The sequence below is a fragment of the Moschus berezovskii genome, chromosome 6 (genome assembly GCF_049115385.1).
Source record: "Moschus berezovskii isolate FMDL1 chromosome 6, NW_MosBer_1.0, whole genome shotgun sequence".
Classification (NCBI taxonomy): Eukaryota; Metazoa; Chordata; class Mammalia; order Artiodactyla; family Moschidae; genus Moschus; species Moschus berezovskii.
The window spans coordinates 48,179,366-48,200,548 of NC_142465.1; the positions used below are offsets into that span (position 1 = coordinate 48,179,366).

Here is a 21,183-nt window from a genome sequence, read left to right on the forward strand (position 1 = left end):
GCTTTCATGAGAGAAACAGTGTAAACATTGCTTCCTGTAACTTTGAGGAAAACTCTGTGCCTTAGCTTCCTCACTGGGGAAAAACAGATCATAAAGCTGCCTATCTTTCAAGCTTTCGAGAATTAAACAATTTAGTCATGTAGACTACTCATGACGCTGCCTTGCCTACAGTATAATACCTCATAACATGGCGTGACTGATGACGGTGATAACAATGGTTTATAGAAGCTATTTATTCAAGCTTCAAATATAAAATAATAGAGGAAATTGCTGCCCTCAAACTTCAGCCGTTGACCATAACAATGTCATTCATAATTTGAGCTATTCAGAAATATTCTGGTTCATCTTCTTCCAGGCATGTGTAGGTCTCCACTTCACCAACTGTTTTTAAATTAGAAATAACCAAGGTCACTTGCTTTGGCGAATAACATGTAAGCAGAAGTGACTTAGTGGAAGCCCTAACAGCCAATGTACAATTTGCCCTGTTCTTTTACCACCGCTGTAGAGATTGTGGAAATATGTAGATTGTGGAAATATGAGAAGGAGCTTCATCAGCTGAGTCCTGAATAGCATGATGTACAAGAGCCCTCTTTTGATCCACATTTGATGTACAGAGTCAAATAAATTTTTGTCACATTAAGCATTGTGATTTGGGAGTTGTTACCACAGCATTCTAATTGATAAGTCACACTGATATGTATGTATTGTTATTATTAGCATAATCATCATTATTATATTGGGCTTCCCTGGTGGTCCAGTCAGTAAAGAATACACCCACAATGCAGCAGACTTGGGTCAAACCCTGGGTCAGGAAGATCCCCTGGAGAAGGGAATGGCTACCCACTCTGGTATTCTAGCCTGGAGAATCCCATGGATAGAGCAGTCTGATGGGCTACAGTCCATGGGGTTGCAAAGCGTCAGACATGACTGAGGTATGCACACATTATTATTTTCAGTTCAGTTAAGTCACTCAGTCGTGTCCGACTCTCCATGACCCCATGAATCACAGCACGCCAGGCCTCCCTGTCCATCACCAACTCCCGGAGTTCACTCAAACTAATGTCCACAGAGTCAGTGATGCCATCCAGCCATCTCATTCTCTGACATCCCCTTCTCCTCCCACCCCAACCTTTCAAAGCATCAGTCTTTTCCAGTGAGTCAACACATTGCATGAGGTGGCCAAAGTATTGGAGTTTCAGCTTTAGCATCAGTCCTTCCAATGAACACCCAGGATTGATCTCCTTTAGAATGGACTGGTTGGATCTCCTTGAAGTACAAGGGACTCTCAAGAGTCTTCTCCAACACCACAGTTCAAAAGCATCAATTCTTCAGCGATCAGCTTTCTTCACAGTCCAACTCTCACATCCATACATGACCACGGGAAAAACCATAGCCTTGACTAGACGGACCTTTGTTGGCAAAGTAATGTCTCTGCTTTCTAATATACTATCAAGGTTGGTCATAACTTTCCTTCCAAGGAGTAAGCGTCTTTTAATTTCATGGCTGCAATCAGCATCCGCAGTGATTTTAGAGCCCAAAAAAATAAAGTCCGACACTGTTTCCACTGTTTTTCCATCTATTTGCCATGAAGTGATGGGACCAGATGCCATGATCTTTGTTTTCTGAATGTTGAGCTTCAAGCCAACCTTTTCACTCTCCTCTTTCACTTTCATCAAGAGGCTTTTGAGTTCCTCTTCACTTTCTGCCATAAGGGTGGTGTCATCTGCATATCTGAGGTTATTGATATTTCTCCCAGCAATCTTGATTCCAGCTTGTGCTTCTTCCAGCCCAGCGTTCCTCATGATGTACTCTGCATAGAAGTTAAATAAGCAAGGTGACAATATACAGCCTTGATGTACTCCTTTTCCTATTTGGAACCAGTCTGTTGTTCCATGTCCAGTTCTAACTGTTGCTTCCTGACCTGCATACAGGTTCCTCAAGAGGCAGGTCAGGTGGTCTGGGATTCCCATCTCTTTCAGAATTTCCCACAGTTTATTGTGATCCACACAGTCAAAGGCTTTGGCATAGTCAATGAAGCAGAAATAGATGTTTTTCTGGAACTCTCTTGCTTTCTCCATGATCCAGCGGATGTTGGCAATTTGATCTCTGGTGCCTCTGCCTTTTCTAAAACCTGCTTGAACATCTGGGAGTTCACGGTTCACATATTGATGAAGCCTGGCTTGGAGAATTTTGAGCATGACTTTACTAGCGTGTGAGATGAGTGCAATTGTGCGGTAGTTTGAGCATTCTTTGGCATTGCCTTTCTTTGGGATTGGAATGAAGACTGACCTTTTCCAGTCCTGTGGCCACTGCTGAGTTTTCCAAATTTGCTGGCATATTGAGTGCAGCACTTTCACAGCATCATCTTTCAAGATTTGAAATAGCTCAATTGGAATTCCATCACCTCCACTAGCTTTGTTTGTAGTGATGCTTTCTAAGGCCCACTGACTTCACATTCCAAGATGTCTGGCTCTAGGTCAGTGATCACGTTATCTTGACTATTTTGGTCGTGAAGATCTTTTTTGTACAGTTCTGTGTATTCTTGCCACCTCTTCTTAACATCTTCTGCTTCTGTTAGGTCCATACCATTTCTGTCCCTTATAGAGCCCATCTTTGCATGAAATCTTCCCTTGGAATCTCTAATTTTCTTGAAGAGATCTCTTGTTTTTCCTATTTTGTTGTTTTCCTCTATTTTTTTGCATTGATCATGAGGAAGGCTTTCTTATCTCTCCTTGCTATTCTTTGGAACTCTGCATTCAGATGCTTATATCTTTCCTTTTCTCCTTTGCTTTTCGCTTCTCTTCTTTTCATAGCTATTTGTAAGGCCCCCATCAGACAGCCATTTCGCTCTTTTGCATTTCTTTTCCATGGGGATGGTCTTGGTCCCTGTCTCCTGTACCATGTCACGAACCTCCGTCCAGAGTTCATCAGGCACTCTATCTATCAGATCTAGTCCCTTAAATCTATTTCTCACTTCCACTGTATAATCATAAGGGATTTGATTTAGGTCATATCTGAATGGTCTAGTGGTTTTCCCTACTTTCTTCAATTTCAGTCTGAATTTGGCAATAAGGAGTTCATGATCTGAGCCACAGTCAGCTCCTGGTCTTGTTTTTGCTAACTGTATAGAGCTTCTCCATCTTTGGCTGCAAAGAATATTATCAATCTGATTTTGGTGTTGACCATCTGGTGATGTCCATGTGTAGAGTCTTCTCTTGTGTTGTTGGAAGAGGGTGTTTGCTATTACCAGTGCGTTCTCTTGACAAAACTCTATTAGCCTTTCTCCTGCTTCATTCCGTGCTCCAAGGCCAAATTTGCCTGTTACTCCAGGTGTTTCTTGACTTCCTACTTTTGCATTCCAGTCCCCTATAATGAAAAGGACTTCTTTTGCGGGGGTTAGTTCTAAAAGGTCTTGTAGGTCTTCATAGAACCGTTCAACTTCGGCTTCTTCAGCGTTACTGGTTGGGGCATAGACCTGGATTACTGTAATATTGAATGGTTTGCCGACCCAGGGATCGAACTGGGGTCTCCCGTATTGGAGGCAGAAGCTTTAACCTCTGAGCCACCAGGGTAGAGTTATTATTATTATTATTTTAGACACTTGCTAATATGTGTGCATACAGAAGGAAATTTCTGGAAAAAAAATAACTTAGTATACATTTAGATGTGCAGTATTTGATCTTTCAGAGATAATTTTGTCCTTAATCAAGTTTCCATATTTTTTTTTGGTCTTGTGGCATGTGGAATCTTAGTTCCCAGATCAGGGACTGAACCTGTGCCCCTTGCAGTGGAAGCCTGGAGTCATAACTACTGGACCACCAGGGAATTCTCAACATTTTTAACATGAACATTCTGAAACTAATAGAGCACCTTATGTACGTGTGTGTGTGTGTGTGTGTTTGTCTATGTCCCAAAAAGATAATCTGAAAGCAAAGGCTTTTTTTCATGGACTTAAAGCTTACCCTGAACTCATTAGAATCTTCAAAGCCATTTACATCCTGTCACTCTTGGTTTGGATAGAGAGCCAGATGCTATATCACTTTTTAAGTTCTAAGTGAGCCAAAAAGTCTACCCGTCTGCACATGATGACTTCACTTGTGCTACTGTTACTATCTTGTTTGGCAAAGAACAAATGAGACCCTTTCACGTGAATACACCAACACTTCAATATTTTGGGAATTCAATATTGTAAATGCAATCATTTGACGTGAAAGAAAGGTAAGTGCTGAAGAATTGATGCTTCTGAACTGTGGTGTTGGAGAAGACTCTTGAGAGTCCCTTGGACTGCAAGGAGATCCAACTAGTCCATCCTAAAGGAAATCAGTCCTGAATATTCATTGGAAGGACTGATGCTGAAGCTGAAACTCCAATACTTTAGCCACCTGATTCAAAGAACTGACTCCTTGGAAAAGACTCGATACTGGGAAAGATTGAAGGCAGGAGGAGAAGGGGACGTCAGAGGATGAGATGATTGGATGGCATCACGGACTCAACAGACACGAGTCTGAGTAAACTCCGGGAGTTGGTGATGGACAGGGAGGCCTGGCGTGCTGCGGTCCATAGGGTCGCAAAGAGTCACACACGACTGAGCAACTGAACTGAACTGAACTGAAATGATTGCAAGTTTGTGCGTTTGTGTTTTTAAAGATCTTGCCACCCCTAATGGAGGAGTGGAACCATTATCTAGACTCATTAACAGACTAACCAAGTAAACACTGGGAAGGGGAACAAACCCCTCAGATTCAAAGCACTAGTTGTTACCCTTTGATTGTTCTTTACCTGCCCATGGCCCCTGATGCGGCTCCAACTCCTCCGACTGTCTTTGCATGGGGCTTGAGAGGCCTCTTCTTGTTCCCCAGATGGGGCAGCAATAAGTCTGCTGACATGGCAGGATCTCACAGAAAGTGATCTCAGGTACTTGGAAGGAGGGTGGTGTGGTTGCCAGGGTTGTATTAGGTGCTGCAAAGCATCAGGCAGAGGGGAGAGACATGACAAGGTTAAGCTGAAAGGCTGGTTCTTCGGTTGACAATTCACATGAAACCCAGGCTGGGTTTGAAGGTGACCGATGGGGAGATCTTACCCGAGGGGGAAGCTGTGGAGGGCAGAGCTGGCTCCTGAGAGCTTGTGAGGTTGCTGGAGGAAGAGAACAAAATAATTAACAAAAGAGGCCTTCAAGAGTCCTCCCCAAAGGAAAACAAGATGGGAACTCTTACCTGGAAGGGGCACTTGGGGTACATCGGTCTTGATCTTTTAAGCTAAGTATGTAAAGGGAGACTATTGTCAAGCCACTGTTTAAAAAAAATAACAAAAGAAAGAGTTATGTGGCTGATTTGATTCCAGATAAATCTCACATAACCAGCTGCCAGAGATGTTCCCTCCCATACCACACAGATGAGCGAGCAGGGGGTGGGCGGCCATGGAAACCAGCTCAGTTCTGCTTCTTTGCCCTGGTGAGAACAATCTCCCAGTCTTCCTGGAGCCCAGAGGTTCCTGGGGTAGGTGGAGCTGATGCATTTTTCCACAAGCAGCCCCCTGACCCTGGCAAGCTGTCTCAGAAGTGTCTGTCACTAACGGAAGATTACAAGAGGAAGTGTGTAAAGCTCTGGAGGAAGCCCTCTGCTCCTTGCAGGAAAAAGTCAGAGCAAAGTTCACATCCCCCAGTGGAGGTGGCCGCGTGGTGGTGCAGGGAGATGAAAGGCCACACAGGTTTAGTCAGTGGTAGGTACCAATCCTTTTGGCCGCTTCTGACATCTTACTGCAGCCTGTCTTTTGAGAGCGCAGTGCACCAAATTGGACAGAGGAAGGAAAAGCAGTGCCATAAAGCATCCATTTCCACTCTACATGACTTCAAAATAATGAGTATATAGTTCCCCACAATGATCAGAACTTATACATCCAAGTGGAGGCTTTCATCAAAGGTGCTGAGCTTTGGGAAGCTATTCCTAATACCACTCACACATCCCAGCACTCAGCATCCTCCTCTCTGGGGGGTGTCGGTAGAACTCTTCCATCCCACTGTGTGTGGGCCTGACACAGGGGGACCTCACTTGACCTCCTGCCAGCTCGAAGTCACATCTGGTTCCCTAGACTCAACTCCTCATTATTTTGTTCCCCATCAAAGGTAGTGGGTTTACAATCATTAAATACATACAAAGAAATATACCACCCATTTGAATTCAGCTCATAGAGAAAGAATTCCCAGAGTTTTCTCAGAAGTAGCTAGTTACTACCCAGTGGGCACAGGGCTGCTTGGTAAAAGCCATGCTGAGCCCCAAAGATGCCATCAGACAGAATCTGTTGTGTTGCCCTGGCAACTACTTGCTGTGGTCCAGTATCCCTGACTTTGTTCTCCCACATTCCCCATTCTCTATCTCCCTACTATTAATTCTTAAATATGTTTTCTGATCCGTCTGCTATCTGCGTCAATGCATGGCCCGGGCAGCTTCTAGGATCATACACCAAAATAGACATCTGCTTCCTTCTTTAAGGTCTTGACCCCTCTGGGGTACATCACAGGCTGGAAACAAGACAATAAGCATAATACCACCTATTTCTGGTCTTGGAGGTCAACAACATTGGAATTCATAAGATCAGATGAGCACATTTATAAAGCAGACTCTTCATGTCAAAATTAGACTTCCCATAAGCTTTGCATTTGGCTTTCACAGGCATCTGTCTCTCTAGAGAATGTTAAGCATGTCTGTGAAAGGCCAAGGTGCTCACTCTCTCCTGAACTGAGAATCCTAGCAGAAGACAAGTTCATTTAGAAGAGAGAAGAAAGTACACCAGCTTCTATGGAAATTCTACGTAGTGGTGTCAAATACTTGGGGATGCTTCCCACAGTGGGCAGAAGCAAGTGAAAAGTTAAAATGCTGAGGGGAGAGAAGGGTACAGAGAGACCAACAATGTCTCCTATAACTAAGAAGTTGCCTTAGTTCAAGGAACCGGAAGCATCTTTGGGCCCATCGCTTACTTAGCCTCTGAGGATAATTGTCTCATCTGGGACATGGCCCAGGAGCTAGTCCTTTCCCACACTAATTTTGGAGGGATAGATAAATACCCATTTTACCCTATGAATAGTCAGATAGCAAACCAGAAGGCAGGGAAGACACAGGCAAGATGACCAGGGCTCAAAGGCTGAGGAGCCATCACAGCGGCACACAGGCCTGAAGACCAAAGGCCTGAGAAAAACCTCTCATCCCAGAAAAGCATGACTCTTCCTCCTGTGTAGGAGGGATGGCAGACCAAGGGTATCCAATACTTGCCTAGCAAGTAGCTTGTCCTTTCTGTATTTGTTTGCTTTAACTGCTTAGCACATTTGGCTAGAATTTCATCATACTGCATATCTTGTGATAATCTCATAGTCTCTTTTGGCACAAAATCCAGAAGAATCCTAATAAATGTAAGTATCCAGGGGAGAGTGGATTGTACCTGATTGTTTACTCACTCTTTTCCTCCAAGTAGATGGGAAAGGAGAGCAAAGATTTTGCAACAGTTATTTGCAGGGCAGGACTAAACAAGATACACACACTTATGCACACACATACGTGCATGCACACAAACATGAAAGCCACAGTGAGCTAGTAGAAAATAATCAGTTGACTATAAAAAAGATCACTTCATATTTAAGAGCAGAAAGCCTGTGCTTTTTTTTTTCCTTCAAAGAGTGAGTTTACAAAGTGCTCCCTCATCTCTAAGTGAAATCAAAGACCAACACCTGGTTTAAAGGGTTTCTCAGTCTTCAAAGTAAATGGAAAGTCAGTCCCCAGTTCATGTGTGAGAAAGGAAGATGGAAAGAGAAAAAGAGCTTGACGTAGCATAACACTGATGTTTTTCTTACCAAAATGCCATCACAGCAATGAGGGTTATAACCAAGGTCTGGAAAACCCAGTTAGGACATGACTGTTTTTTTCCTGAAAAAGAAACCTATAAAAAATTCAGCAATGAGAAATGACAAATCAGTGACACCAACTTTGAGGATTTCTGAAGACTCACTCCCCAGCGGATCTTTGCTGCTGCCTTCAGTCTATCTCTCCCTCCTCCTCTCTGAAAACGAAGTTCTTTGAAAGCCAAGTCTTTCCCTTTCCTTGGCACTTGCTATCTTTTCCCTGCAGGACAATTGTCTGTGCCATTCATTTAGCACTTATTCTTGAAGTTTTATGAGAAAAGAGGACCTACCAGACAAGATACTGTCAGAACACAGAGGTCCATTTCTTTTAATAAGGTATTTTTGAAAAACAAAATGCCTTCAAGACATGATAGAATAAATCCCAAAGGAAGAATTTCAGGCAGCATGACAAATTGCAGAAAAGGTTTTTGTGGCATGAAATACTATAATTACTACTTAAATCATATATATTAGTATCCAATTCTGCCACCTATTTTTGAGAACAGTTATGGGCCTCTGTCTTATTTATTCTTATATCCCTTCAGCAAGTATACATTATGTACTATGATGGGTAACACTATAGGGGGATATGAAAATAAGTAAATTACACTCTCTAGGAAGTGAATGAGATAAACCTTTAGGACTGGTACATATTGGCATTAAGAACTTGCACGTGAGGAATGAGCCAGAACTAGGATAGACAGCTGTGCAATTGGTGAGAATCTGACTAGAGAGAGGAGAGGTTTTCTGCTCAGTTAAATATAAGCTCTTTAAATATGAGTTTTCCTACTTATGCAGCAGAAAGTGTTATGTTTGCTTCCTCCTGGGGGTCCAGGGTAAGAAGGGACTTGAAGGACGGTAGTAGACAAGAAAAAGCTTAAATTGGTCTTTGAATTTCTTGGGCAGATTATCTGCATAAAAAAAAATGTTCTTCAGTGTAATATTGTGGGTGGGGATTAACTGCACCCTTTTTAATAATTACTCAAATCTTTAGGGCTATTATATATATATAATATAAATATTATAACTGAGTCATCCATAGGTGCAATAAGAAGCCATTCTGAATACCAATAGGCTTCCCTTGTGGCTCAGCTGGTAAAGAATCCACCTACAATGTGGGAGACCTGGGTTCAGTCCCAGGGTTGGGAAGATCCCCTGGAGAAGGGAAAGGCTATCCACTCCAGGATTCTGGCCTGGAGAATTCCAAGGACTGTATAGTCCATGGGGTCGCAAAGAGTCTGACAAGACTAAATGACTTTCACTTTCACTGAATACCAATAGCTCAGTTGCTAAAGAATCCGCTTGCAATGCAGGAGACCCAGGTTCAATGCCTGGGTGGGGAAGATTCCTCTGGAGAAGGAAATGGCAACCCACTCCAGTATTCTTGCCTGAAAAATCCCATGGACAGATTAGCCTGGTGGGCTACAGTCCATGGGGTCGCAAAGAGTCAGACACAACTTAGCGACTAAACCACCACCACTGAATACCAAGATGTAGATGGTTTATACCATTCCTACATCTCACTGGAATAGTTCTGAGGATGCCCAGCTAGTGCTCTGTGCACAGAAGGAACTCAATGGAATTTTTGAATTGATTAGAATTAAATAGTATTAATTTCAGGATAGCAGCTTCCCTCCCAACCTACTCACTAAAGGTGCCAGATTGTTTAAAATCTTTCTGGTTTTGTTCCAAATCCTTTGACCTAATATAGGAAAATCACCCAAGACCTGGAGTCAGACTTGGAGTCAAGCCCTGAACAAGTCATCGAAGTGTCATTGATCCTCATTTTCTTCATCAATAAAATAGGAAGGATGAAATCACACCTGCCTACTTTACAGAGTTATTGGGTGGATCTAATTAACAGTGTATTGGTTCTCAAATTCAAGTTTGCATGAAGATTACAATGGAGCTTGTTAAAAATCTAAATGCCCTGAAACATTCTGATTCAATAGGTGTCCATTCAGACTGAGGTAGGGACTGGGAAGCTGTAAGAAGCAGGATAATGAAAAGTGTCTGCATCAGTTCCTTCCCTTTCACCTTTCTTCTCCACGTCCTCAGTGAATTTTTACTTGAACTCTGAGGTTTTTCCAACTTCACCCAAGTCAACAGCACACATTGGTATTTTACCAAGCTCCCTGGAAGACTGATATATGCCAAAGTATGAAAACCACTGAAAGTGGGTTTGAAAATACTAATGGTGAACACTTATATGGCACTTACGTGAAACACTCTCTTCTGAGTGCTTTATGTATACTAATTTATTGAACCTTACAATAATTCTCAACCCTATAAGGCAGGTACTGTTCTCATCCCTATTTTGGAGATGGGGAATAGTGAGGCCCAGGGAGGCCAAGTTCTTCACTCAAGATCACACAGCTAATGAGTTACAGAGGCAGGCTTTGACCCAAAAAACACTTGGCTTCAGAATCTGTGGGGCTTCCCTGGTGGCTCAGACAGAAAGAATCGTTCTGCAATGTAGGAGACTCGGGTTTGATCTCTGGGTTGAGAAGATCCCCTGGAGTAGGGAATGGCAACTCATTCCAGTTTTCTTGCCTGGAGAAGTCCATGGACTGAGGAGCCTGATGGGCTACAGTCGATGCGGTCTCAAAGAGTCAGACACAACTGAGCAACTAACATTTTCAGAATACGTGCTGTTATTCTCAATGCCATGCTGCCTCCCTTTGTCTGTCTGTAAAGAAAGGAGACACTGTACAACTTATTGTTGTTATTTAAAAGGTCTTCATGGCTACCAAATGAACTCCTTAACTGGTGATCCAGAAACTGAGACTAACTTATTTTCAGCCTTAACTTCTCTCCTCCCTAACAAACTCGCACCTAGTCAATGAAGCCAGCACCAGCTCCCAGACCTTGGCTTGTGTCATTCCATCCAGAACTGCTCCGGCAGCTCCTGTCACTTTCCAGACACATCTTTGCCCCCTTGAAGGTCCGATTCCCATGATACTCCCTCAGTGCTCTGAGCTTCTACATTATTTATCACTTCCAGGTACAACTGGTCTTTTTATTCTCTTCTGATTTTCCCTGGCTACTTTAAACTTCTTTTTTCTTTTCTTTAAGATTTTTTTTTTATGTAGACCCTTTAAAAATCTTCATTGAATTTGTTACAATATTGCTTCTGTTTTCTGTTTTGGGTTTTTTGGCCCCAAGGAATGTGGGATCTTACCTCCCCGACCCCCTGGGTTGGGGGGACCTGCACTCCCTGCAATGGAAGGCAAAGTCTTAACCACTGGACTACCAAGGACGTCCCTAGCTTAAAACTCCTTAGAAGAGGCCACATCTTACTCACCTTTGCCTCCACAGGCATAAGACAGTGACTATAAGAGGTCTTTGAATTGAATGGACGCTCTTCAATGTCTATACAAGTCCTGGACTCTGTGTTCATACCCCAACACTCCTGCCACCTACGCACCCAAGACATTAAATCTCTTAATGTTTTAAATCTAGATTGTGAGCCTACAGGGAATATTTTCAGACTGGGTCTCCATTCATGCACTGATTTAACAAATAGTTATTGAGTACACACTATGTGCCAGTCCCTGGGGACAGACAGTGAGGAAGACAGACCAGAGTCTGTTCTCATGGACCATATATTGTAGTTAATATCTGGAGAAAACTGTGAAAGAAAGAGATCCCTTAGGTGCAAGATGGTTGCTACAAAGGTTACTCAGGAACCAAATGCATGTGTGCTTGCTAAGTTGCCTCAGTGGCATCTAACACTTTTGCGACCCCATGGCCTGTAGCCCGCCAGGCTCCTCTGTCCATGGGATTCTCCAGGCAAGAATACTGGAGTGGGTTGCCATACCCTCCTCCAGGGGATCTTCCTGACCAAGAGATCCAACCTGAGTCTCCTGCAGCGCCTGCATTACAGGTGGATTCTTTACTGTTGAGCCACCAGGGAAGCCCACAGGAACCAAACAGTACCTTCCAATCAGGGCCTCCATTGATGTAGATACAGTTCCTCTATTCCCTTGCAAACTGGTTAGTACAAAGAGCAGCTTCCCTACACAATATTGTTAGTATTTTGTGTTTATTGAGCAACCTGCTATGTGCTGGGCATTGTGCTGAGGACTTTAGATCATTTAATCCTATAAGTTATTTTTGTAAGGTAGACACTATTATTATCTGTTCAGTTCAGTTCAGCTCAATTCAGCTGCTCAGTCGTGTCTGACTCTTTGCAACCTCATAGACTGCAGCACGCCTGGCTTCCCTGTCCATCACCAACTCCCAGAGTTTACTCAAACTCATGTCCATTGAGTCGGTGATGCCATCCAACCATCTCATCCTCTGTCGTCCCTTTCTCCTCTTTCCTTCGATCTTTCCCAGCATCAGGGTCTTTTCAAATGAGTCAGTTTTTCACATCAGGTGGCCAAAGTACTGGAATTTCAGCTTTAGCATCAGTCCTTCCAATGAATATTCAGGATGGATTTCCTTTAGGATAGATTAGTTGGATCTCTCTGCAGTCCAAGGGACTCTCAAGAGTCTTCTCCAACACCACAGTTCAAAAGCATCACTTCTTTGGTGCTCAGCTTTCTTTATAAGCCAACTCTCACATCCGTACATGACTACTGGAAAAACCATCGCTTTGACTAGACAGACCTTTGTTGGAAAAGTAATGTCTCTGCTTTTTAGTATGCTGTCTAGGTTGGGCATAACTTTTCTTCCAAGGAGCAAGCGTCTTTTAATTTCATGGCTGCAGTCACCATCTGCAGTGATTTTGGAGCCCCCAAAATAAAGTCTGTCACTGTTTCCACTATTTCCCCATCTATTTCCCATGAAGTGATGGGACCAGATGCCATGATCTTTGTTTTCTGAATGTTGAGCTTCAAGCCAAACTTTTCACTCTCCTCTTTCACTTGCATCAAGAGGCTTTTGAGTTCCTCTTCACTTTCTGCCATAAGGGTGGTGTCATCTGCATATCTGAGGTTATTGATATTTCTCCCGGCAATCTTGATTCCAGCTTGTGCTTCTTCCAGCCCAGCGTTCCTCATGATGTACTCTGCATGTAAGTTAAATAACCAGGGTGACAATACACATCCTTGGTATGCTGCTTTCCCGATTTTGAACCAGTCTGTGTTCCATGTCCAGTTCTAACTGTTGCTTCTTGACCTGCATACAGATTTCTCCGGAGGCAGGTCAGGTGGTCTGGTATTCCCAACTCTTTAAGAATTTTCTACGTTTGTTGTGATCCACACAGTCAAAGGCTTTGGCATAGTCAATAATGCAGAAGTAGATGTTTTTCTGGAACTCTCGTGCTTTTTCGATGATACAAGGGATGTCAGCAATTTCATCTCTGGGTCCTCTGCCTTTTCTAAATCCAACTTGAACATCTGGAAGTTTATGGTATTATCTGTTTTCCAATGCAATTAAGTAAACTTTCCCAGGAACACTTCTACATGTTTATTTATCCATGTATTGATATCTGTTGGCATATACCAAGAAATTTGTCTGCAGCATAGTATTTTAGCACTTTTTAGTAGAATACTGAACTCTTCTTACATCCTCTTAGAATAGTTCAGCAACGCACAACAGAAGAAGTAGACAGTAAACCAGAACAATGGCCCAACTATCAGGTCAGCCCTTAACAAGATACAGATGAAGGTCATAAACATCTTCCTCTGGGAGCATCAGTGGATCTGAGGCGTAACTGAGGTTCACAGCTTTCTATGAATGCAGCTAGGAAGAAAGGACTGCAGCTTCGCCCTCCCTGACACTTCTCTGCCATGGAGAGGCTGTCCTTTAAGCTAATAAATGATTAACCTTCACTTTTTACTGTAAATGTTATCCTATTTGATGAAATGCTCCATTCATTAATAAAGATGCCACATTTTAAGCTTTGCAAGCAAATGAATACCTAGTCTCTATTTGCATACAGAGTACCAAATATGAAAGGGAAAAGAGAGATTTAGAGATTAACTGACACCCCTTTGGGATATTTTGGGACCAAAGATAAGGGACTAAGTCAAGTTAAGGAATACACACAGGTCTTATAACCCAGGGTCATCCGCTGATGAATTTCACTTGTTGGGGAAAATACACACAAAAACTGCTGCTGCTAAGTCACCTCAGTCGTGTCCGACTCTGTGCGACCCCATATACGGCAGCCAACCAGGCTCCCCCGTCCCTGGGATTCTCCAGGCAGGAACACTGGAGTGGGTTGCCATTTCCTTCTCTGGCAGGGTAATATTTCTGAAATGAATGTCCCTAAACTCCTCTTTGAAAAACCAATTAACATCTATTAAAGGAATAATATTTAAATGTCTTAAACACATAAGGATACATACTAGAGAACCCATCAACAAATAAACAAAGAAAACAATTCTTGATTAATTTTCATAAACTCCATTTTAATAGAAAATATCATCTCTGCTCATTATAAATTTAAGTCTTATTTACCTTGCTGTTTTTTTTGGAAATGGTCCTTTTTGGAGACGATGCACTAAGAGCTCTGCTAAATTTGCTTTAAAAAGAGAAAGAGAAAATTAATTACAAATCAAATGCCTCTCTGGGAGTTATATAACAAAGGCCTAGGCTGTCACTAACACAACAGTATGGCTCTTTTTTTGTAATTTTAAAAAGGAAAGTCAAGGCAACTGAGAGTTCTTTTTGTGTAAAAGAACTTTAGTAAATATAAATAAATGCATTAAAATTTACATTTCCCTTTTTCTCAAAACTATACCCCAGAAAATATGCACTTACCTCCTTAAGTAATAAAAAATAGAATAATTTTTGTCCCTGAGGATCAAACATAGTTTTCTAAATTTAGAAATGGTCCCCTTTCCTTGTTAAAAACAGAGGCAGTCTGTTTGTTAAAATGTAGCACATCCTATAATCACCACTCTTAAACAGATCCATTATATTTTGTTTCATCTTAAAAGCAGCAACAGAAAAAATAAGAAAATTATCACAGAAAATAATTGTGTTTCAAAGCATTCATTCTAAAAGAAGAATAGAGAATTAAAATAAAGTAATGTTTGCTGCTTGGTAGATAAACCATTCAGATTGGTCAGAAAGATCTTTCTAGTTACTGAAAGACCCTCATTCTCCCTTTCTCCAAATTTCTGCGGCATTCGTGGAGGTACCTGATTGAGCTCGCCTCACTGGCAGAGGACTTCCAACTACTGAGCCGCTTTAGCCTGGCCAGCTTTCTGTTCCATATTTCTAACTCTTCTATTCTTTCTTCAAGGTTGTTGGTTAATTTGCAAAGCTGCTTCACTGCACCCACATTTTCCATGAAGATCTGGTCCTAAAAATTAAAACAATTCAGAGCATATAATTTTACAGTTTGAGACCACTAGAGAAGTGTCCACAGATAATCTAAAAACAGTTCAACACTCCACTGAAAATGGTTATACACACACACACACACACATGACACACACACAACATCAAGTTCATTCAAGACAAATCTGGAGACTTGAAACTTAAAGTGATCTTGTTAAACTTCTGGTTGTGCAGTAAAACTGCTTATGTTCAATTTGCAATAAAATGGAAATATGCCCTTGTAATCTAAGAGACAGAACAGAGCTGGAGGACATTGTCAAGTTTTGAATCCAAAGATTTATTTTCAATGGCCATTATGTTCTATTTAAAACTCATAAAAAGAAAGTCAGAACAGGCTTCTCAATGTTGATTTGTGTGTGCATCACTAAATCATCTTAAGGAATGACTCCAGTTTTCCCTGGTAAAATACATCAAATTGCTCAGGTGAAGGAAGGAAGAATGAAGATCTGGGCTTTTCTCTGAGCATGGCCACCTGCTAGATGTGAGGCCCCAGTTAAATAGAACAACTGCTGTGAGCTTCAGTTTCTTCATTTATAAACCAGAGAATAATTCTTGAGGTGTTAATTCTGTCTTGCTATTACATGCAATTTATATTTTAGCTTAAACAAAATTTTAAAAATAACAATTCTTCCTATTCAGAGAAAGTTATTGACATGTCAGAAAGAGCAAGAAAGGAGAGACCAACCAAAACCATAGGGTGCCAGACATCCCTTTCCCTGTCCACACACTTCAGCCATCATAGGAACATGTGTGTCCATCTTGTGTGTGCATGCTCAGTGACTAAACCGTGTTTGACTCTTTGTGACCCCATGGACTGTAGCCCGCCAGGCTCCTCTGTCCATGCGATTTCCCAGACAAGAATACTGGGGTGAGTTACCATTTCCTTCTCCCAGGAACCTTCCCAACCCAGATATTGAACTCATATCTCTTGTATCTCTTGAATTGGCAGGCAGATTCTTTACCACTGAGACACCTGGGAAGTCCCATAATTAACAATGCTGCTGCTGCTGCTAAGTTGCTTCAGTAGTATCCGACTCTGTGTGACCCCATAGACGGCAGCCCACCAGGTTCCGCTGTCCCTGGCATTCTCCAGGCAAGAACACAGGAGTGGGTTGCCATTTCCTTCTCCAATGCATGAAAGAGAAAAGGAAAAGTGAAGTCCCTCAGTCATGTTAGACTCTCAGCGACCCCATGGACTTCAGCCTACCAGGCTCCTCCATCCATGGGATTTTCCAGGCAAGAGTACTGGAGTGGGTGGCCAGTGCCTTCTCCATAATGAACAATACTATATTATATACTTGAAAGTTGATAAGAGAGTAAATCTTAAATGTTCTCACCATACACACACACAAAATGTAATTATATGAGGTGATCGGTTTGTCGATAAACCTTATTATGGCAATCATTTTGCAATATAAGTGTATATCAATCATTAATCAATCATCAATATAAAATCATCATGGTGTACACCTTAAACTGCCATAGTGCTATGTGTCAATTATATCTCAACAAAGCTACAAAAATTCAGCTGTGAGGCAGGATAGTTTATTTAACTAAAACAAGATTGGAGATGAATTGATAACTGTGGAATCTAAGTGAAGTATATAAATTTTATTACTGTATATAAAGTATATAAATTTTATTACTCTTCTCGCTCATTTTGTATATTTGAAATTTTTCACTAAAAAAAATGTTTAAAAATAAATAAATCACAAAATAAAAACAACGCAAAAAAAAAAACAAAGTCTCCTGACAAAGGCTCTTCTAAATTTTCTAATTCTGGTACAGATTTTCCTTTACTTCTAAATTTGTTTTATAAAAACAAGTCAGAAATCACGAAGATTGGAATGACATTCTATGGTTCTAAACCATAATAAATGTCATATTACAATTTACTGTAATGAGTAGAAAGCCTTAGAGTAGAATTATAACTGTATTATTTAGAGTGGGTCACAGGGTCATATGATGTCCACTCAGCAGTCCAACACAGGCTCCCAGGCATCATCTCTGACTCCCTTCCCCCACGGGAAATCCATCACACAGTTCATCATCCAAAATCTCCTGAATCTACCTACTTCGTTCCATCCTCACTGGAATTACTATTTCTCATAATATTTTAAAAATATTTTCTTGGCAACTGGCTTCATTTTTTTTTTCTCCTTTAAAAAAGTTTGCTTGATATATTTTTTTCTTTTTTTTTTAAATTTAATAAATGGTACAAAGCACAATGCCATAAACATTAACAGTTAAAATATCATCAAATGAAAAAACTACTATAGAATACACAGTTGCAAAAAGCTACATTAAGTTATTTTACAACTGCCTCAAGCTGCAAAAAGAAAAAAAAAAACCCAATGCCTTACCTAAGTTATCCCTCTCTCAAAATAATGCCATTTATATTAATTTGTTATTTAATTCACACTAAAACAGACCGTGGAAAATGATATTGATGTCCTCTCTAAACCACAGTCAGGTTTTTCTGCCATGTTTCCCCACAGGACTTTTCATGCTGCCTCATGACACACAAGCGATGGCTGCATTTGTTTGGTTACATGTCAATAATGATGAAAAGCCAGCTCTGACTTCTCCAACTCAAATTTGCCAGCACCATGCATCTTCCATGTAGATCCAATGGGCAAGAAGATAATTCATGTGTTTTCCTATTTAAGAGGAAATTGAGCTGGAGAGGGGATTTACTACTACCTCTCGATAGTAGGGATGGCTTTGACCTTATGGATCCAAAGGAAGATTACCAAAAAAAATAAATTTCTAGGACATGTCATGGGGATTGGCTCTTATTAGAAGACTTCTGACTTATCCTCTATCATCATAGTGAAGTCAGTACAAATATATTACTCAAAAACATTACTACATTTCTAATCAAAAATGTAATCTATAATTTTCTGAAAATGACCTTTTCTATGCAAGTGGTGAGGTCTCTATGAGTTCAATTTAACTATGAATGTGTACCTAGATGGCTGAGGAACTTTTTCTAAGTATTCAGCTTGCATGTAGAGGTTCATATTCATTAGGACTGAGAAGTGCATAGGGTTGGGGAATTGTGAAAAGCTTCCCCATCTAATGCCCACTGTTGGTTAAGAACTATTTTGTAATTGAATCTAATTTAATTACTCAACTCTGTCCAGTTATTATTGACCATTTAAAATGAAACCCACTACCTCAGCTGAAATGTAGCTTTACAATCGTGATGTAAAAATGATGAAAATTAATATATCCACTATTATGTATGAGGTAGATGGTTGGTGAGAACCTTCTGAATAGCATGCGTGAGTGCTTAGTCGCTCTGTCGTGTCTGACTCTTTGTGACCCAATGGACTGTGGCCCACCAGGCTTCCCTGTCCATGGTATTCTCCAGGCAAGAATATTGGAGTGGGTTGCCATGCCCTCCTCCAGATGATCTTCCTGACCCAGGGATCAAACCCATGTCTCTTATGTCTCCTGCCTTGGCAGGTGGGTTCTTTACCACTAGTGCCACCTGGGAAGCCCACTGTATAGTATAGGAGAAAGAAAGAAGAAGGTACAATCTGTTTATAGGACATTTATTAAGTCAATCTTTAAAATGCATACCAATATACATTAGGTGCAGAAAAATATTGTTTGATTCCACTTATAGGAGACACCTAGAATAGTCAAATTCGTAGGGTCAGAAAGTACATTGATAGATGCCAGGAGCTGGGTTGCACAGGGGAGGGAGGATGGAGAGTTAGTGTTTAATGGAGATAGAGTTTCAAATGAGGACAGTGAAAAATTCAGGAGATGGATAATGGTGAGAGGTGAATATACCTAGTGTCATTGAACTGTGCAGTTGTGAAGCTGCTCAGTCATGTCCTACTCTTTGCAACCCCATGGACTGTGGCCTATCAGGCTCCTCTGTCTGTGAGATTTTCCAGGCAAGAGTACTGGAGTGGATTGCCATTTCCTTCTCTAAGGGATCTTCCTGACCCAGGAATCAAACCATGTTGCAGGCAGATGCTCTACCATCTGAACCACCAGGAAGGTAAATATAGTTAAAATAGTTGTTTTATGTTATGTGACTTTTACCATAATTAAAAAAAAATTTTTTAAATGATTAAACCAGCCTGCCACCAAAACTTGCTCATAAGTCTGAGGGTAGGGGTAGTCTTCACCCAGCATTTAAAAGCCTTACTTTGGGGTAAGGGTACACATGGACAACGTGAGCATATTTTTTGGAAGGACACGTAGGGCAGTTTGGCAAGTGTGTGTGCACAGAAAAACAGCAGGAAGTGTTTGTGAAACCAGAGACCTTGTTCAGCTTAGATGTGTCTCAGCCTCGCCTTGCACACAGTCCCCTTCACAGGTTGAGCTCTAATCATTCCTAACTTCGTGCCCTTCATAGACCAGATATCATGTATCCCCTGGTCTCTGACTGCTCCCTCTGCCTAAACCAGCTGTCAACCCTCTTCGCCCACCTGCCTTTCACTTGGTGTCATGTTGACCAGGATTACAAACCCCTGGAGACAGGGCCTGCCTCTCGTCCACCCCAGATTCTTCAGCACAGGGCAGAAATGAATAAACATTCTTACAGCCGTGATTCAAGAAGCCCTGAAGCACTGACACAGCACAGCCTTGCTCTCTGGTGAAACTGAAGAGGGTGGCCAGACTTCCAGTTTGTTTACCTGAGATTTCCCTCAGAAAAACGAAGTCTATGTTCCAAATCCCCTTTCTGTGTTAGGAAATTCGAGTGAATTACGCAAACAAACACTAGCGTCTGATGCCCTCAGTGTGATGCGCGAGTGACTGCCGCTCTGGTGGTACACGGCCTCTCACTGCCTCCTCAGCCGCTAGGAGACAGACTGCAGAATGCTCCCGGCTCCCTTGCAGGACTGAGAGTAAATGAGCCCCCACACGGTGGAGCAGCCAGGCAGTGGACTTGATTTCTCCTCTCTTTGGGAATCCCAGCTTGTCCCGTCTAAAAGCACTAAGGAAGGATAACAAAGCCTGATAGCAAAGAATGCTTTGAGAAGTTGAAACAAACTCTTACTGCTTTCCAGGGAGAGTCACAGACTTGAAAAATCTCTCCTTGTGGCATCTGATGTTGCATAGACTGATGTTTTTGTAATAAAATCATGGGAATAAAGCTGCCTCTAACTGAGTATTATGAAAATAATTGTCCAAGGGAGAAGAACTGTCTTCTAGCTAATGGGTGTGCCTGGCAATTGTTTAGGCTTTGGATAAACTCAGCTTTAGATCTTTGTCCAAGAGTTTATTTGTGGACAGCTCCCCAAGCCTTGATGTGGATTTAAAAAAAAAAAAAACTAGAATCCCCAAACCAGAAAAGCAGGCTCTGAGATGATGTGGGAGCTCAGACTTCAGCTCAATTTCCAGCAGGTCCCTGGAGGCGAGGTTTCCCTCCCGAGCAGTTTTCTCTTGCAAACAGGGCAACCCTTGGGCTTACTCCCCTGGATGTAGTGTTTTCACCTCTGCTTTATGTGGGAGGAGCACACATTTATAAAACTGTTTACAATTATGTGTTTTACTGTTGCCCTTTGTTTGTTTGCTTTAGAATTCTTGCTTAATTTTCATTATCTCTGTTTCAGTGTAATTTTCTGTGGAAGGGCTTGAGTCCTTTGACTGAGATAAGTTTCCAGTTGAACAAACACATGGCACAGCTTGTTGCAATTCTTTGATTTCTTGTCTTTTTGTGGGCAGTGTCTTATGACTCCTCAGGGCCAACTCACAGCACATGTAGTTCAATATTCAATTAATGAACAGAATCGACAGTTCTTTTTCAAGGACCTGGGGTGTGCTAACCATTGTCTTAAGTGTGTGTGCACACACAGTCGTGTCTCATTCTTTGTGACCCCAAGGATAGCCTGCCAGGCTCCTCTGTCCATGGAATTTTTCAGGCAAGAATACTGGAGTGGGTTGCCATTTCCTTCTCCAAGGGATCTTCCTGATCCAGAGATCGAACCTGTGTGTCTCGAGTCTCCTGTACTGGCAGGCGCATTCTTTAT

The 21,183-nt window shown here is 41.7% G+C and overlaps 1 protein-coding gene across 1 annotated transcript in view; it reads right to left on the minus strand.

The window, feature by feature from the left end:
* The window catches only part of MYRFL (myelin regulatory factor like), a 123,829-nt gene that overhangs the window by 14,126 nt on the left and 88,520 nt on the right, over positions 1-21,183 (minus strand). Inside the window, exons 14-19 of the mRNA XM_055394799.2 lie at positions 14,986-15,149; positions 14,300-14,363; positions 7,841-7,926; positions 5,214-5,288; positions 5,081-5,133; positions 4,780-4,959 (exon numbers count right to left, since the gene is read on the minus strand). Of these exons, the coding sequence (XP_055250774.2) occupies positions 4,780-4,959; positions 5,081-5,133; positions 5,214-5,288; positions 7,841-7,926; positions 14,300-14,363; positions 14,986-15,149 (622 nt within the window). The remainder of the gene's footprint in view (positions 1-4,779; positions 4,960-5,080; positions 5,134-5,213; positions 5,289-7,840; positions 7,927-14,299; positions 14,364-14,985; positions 15,150-21,183) is intronic.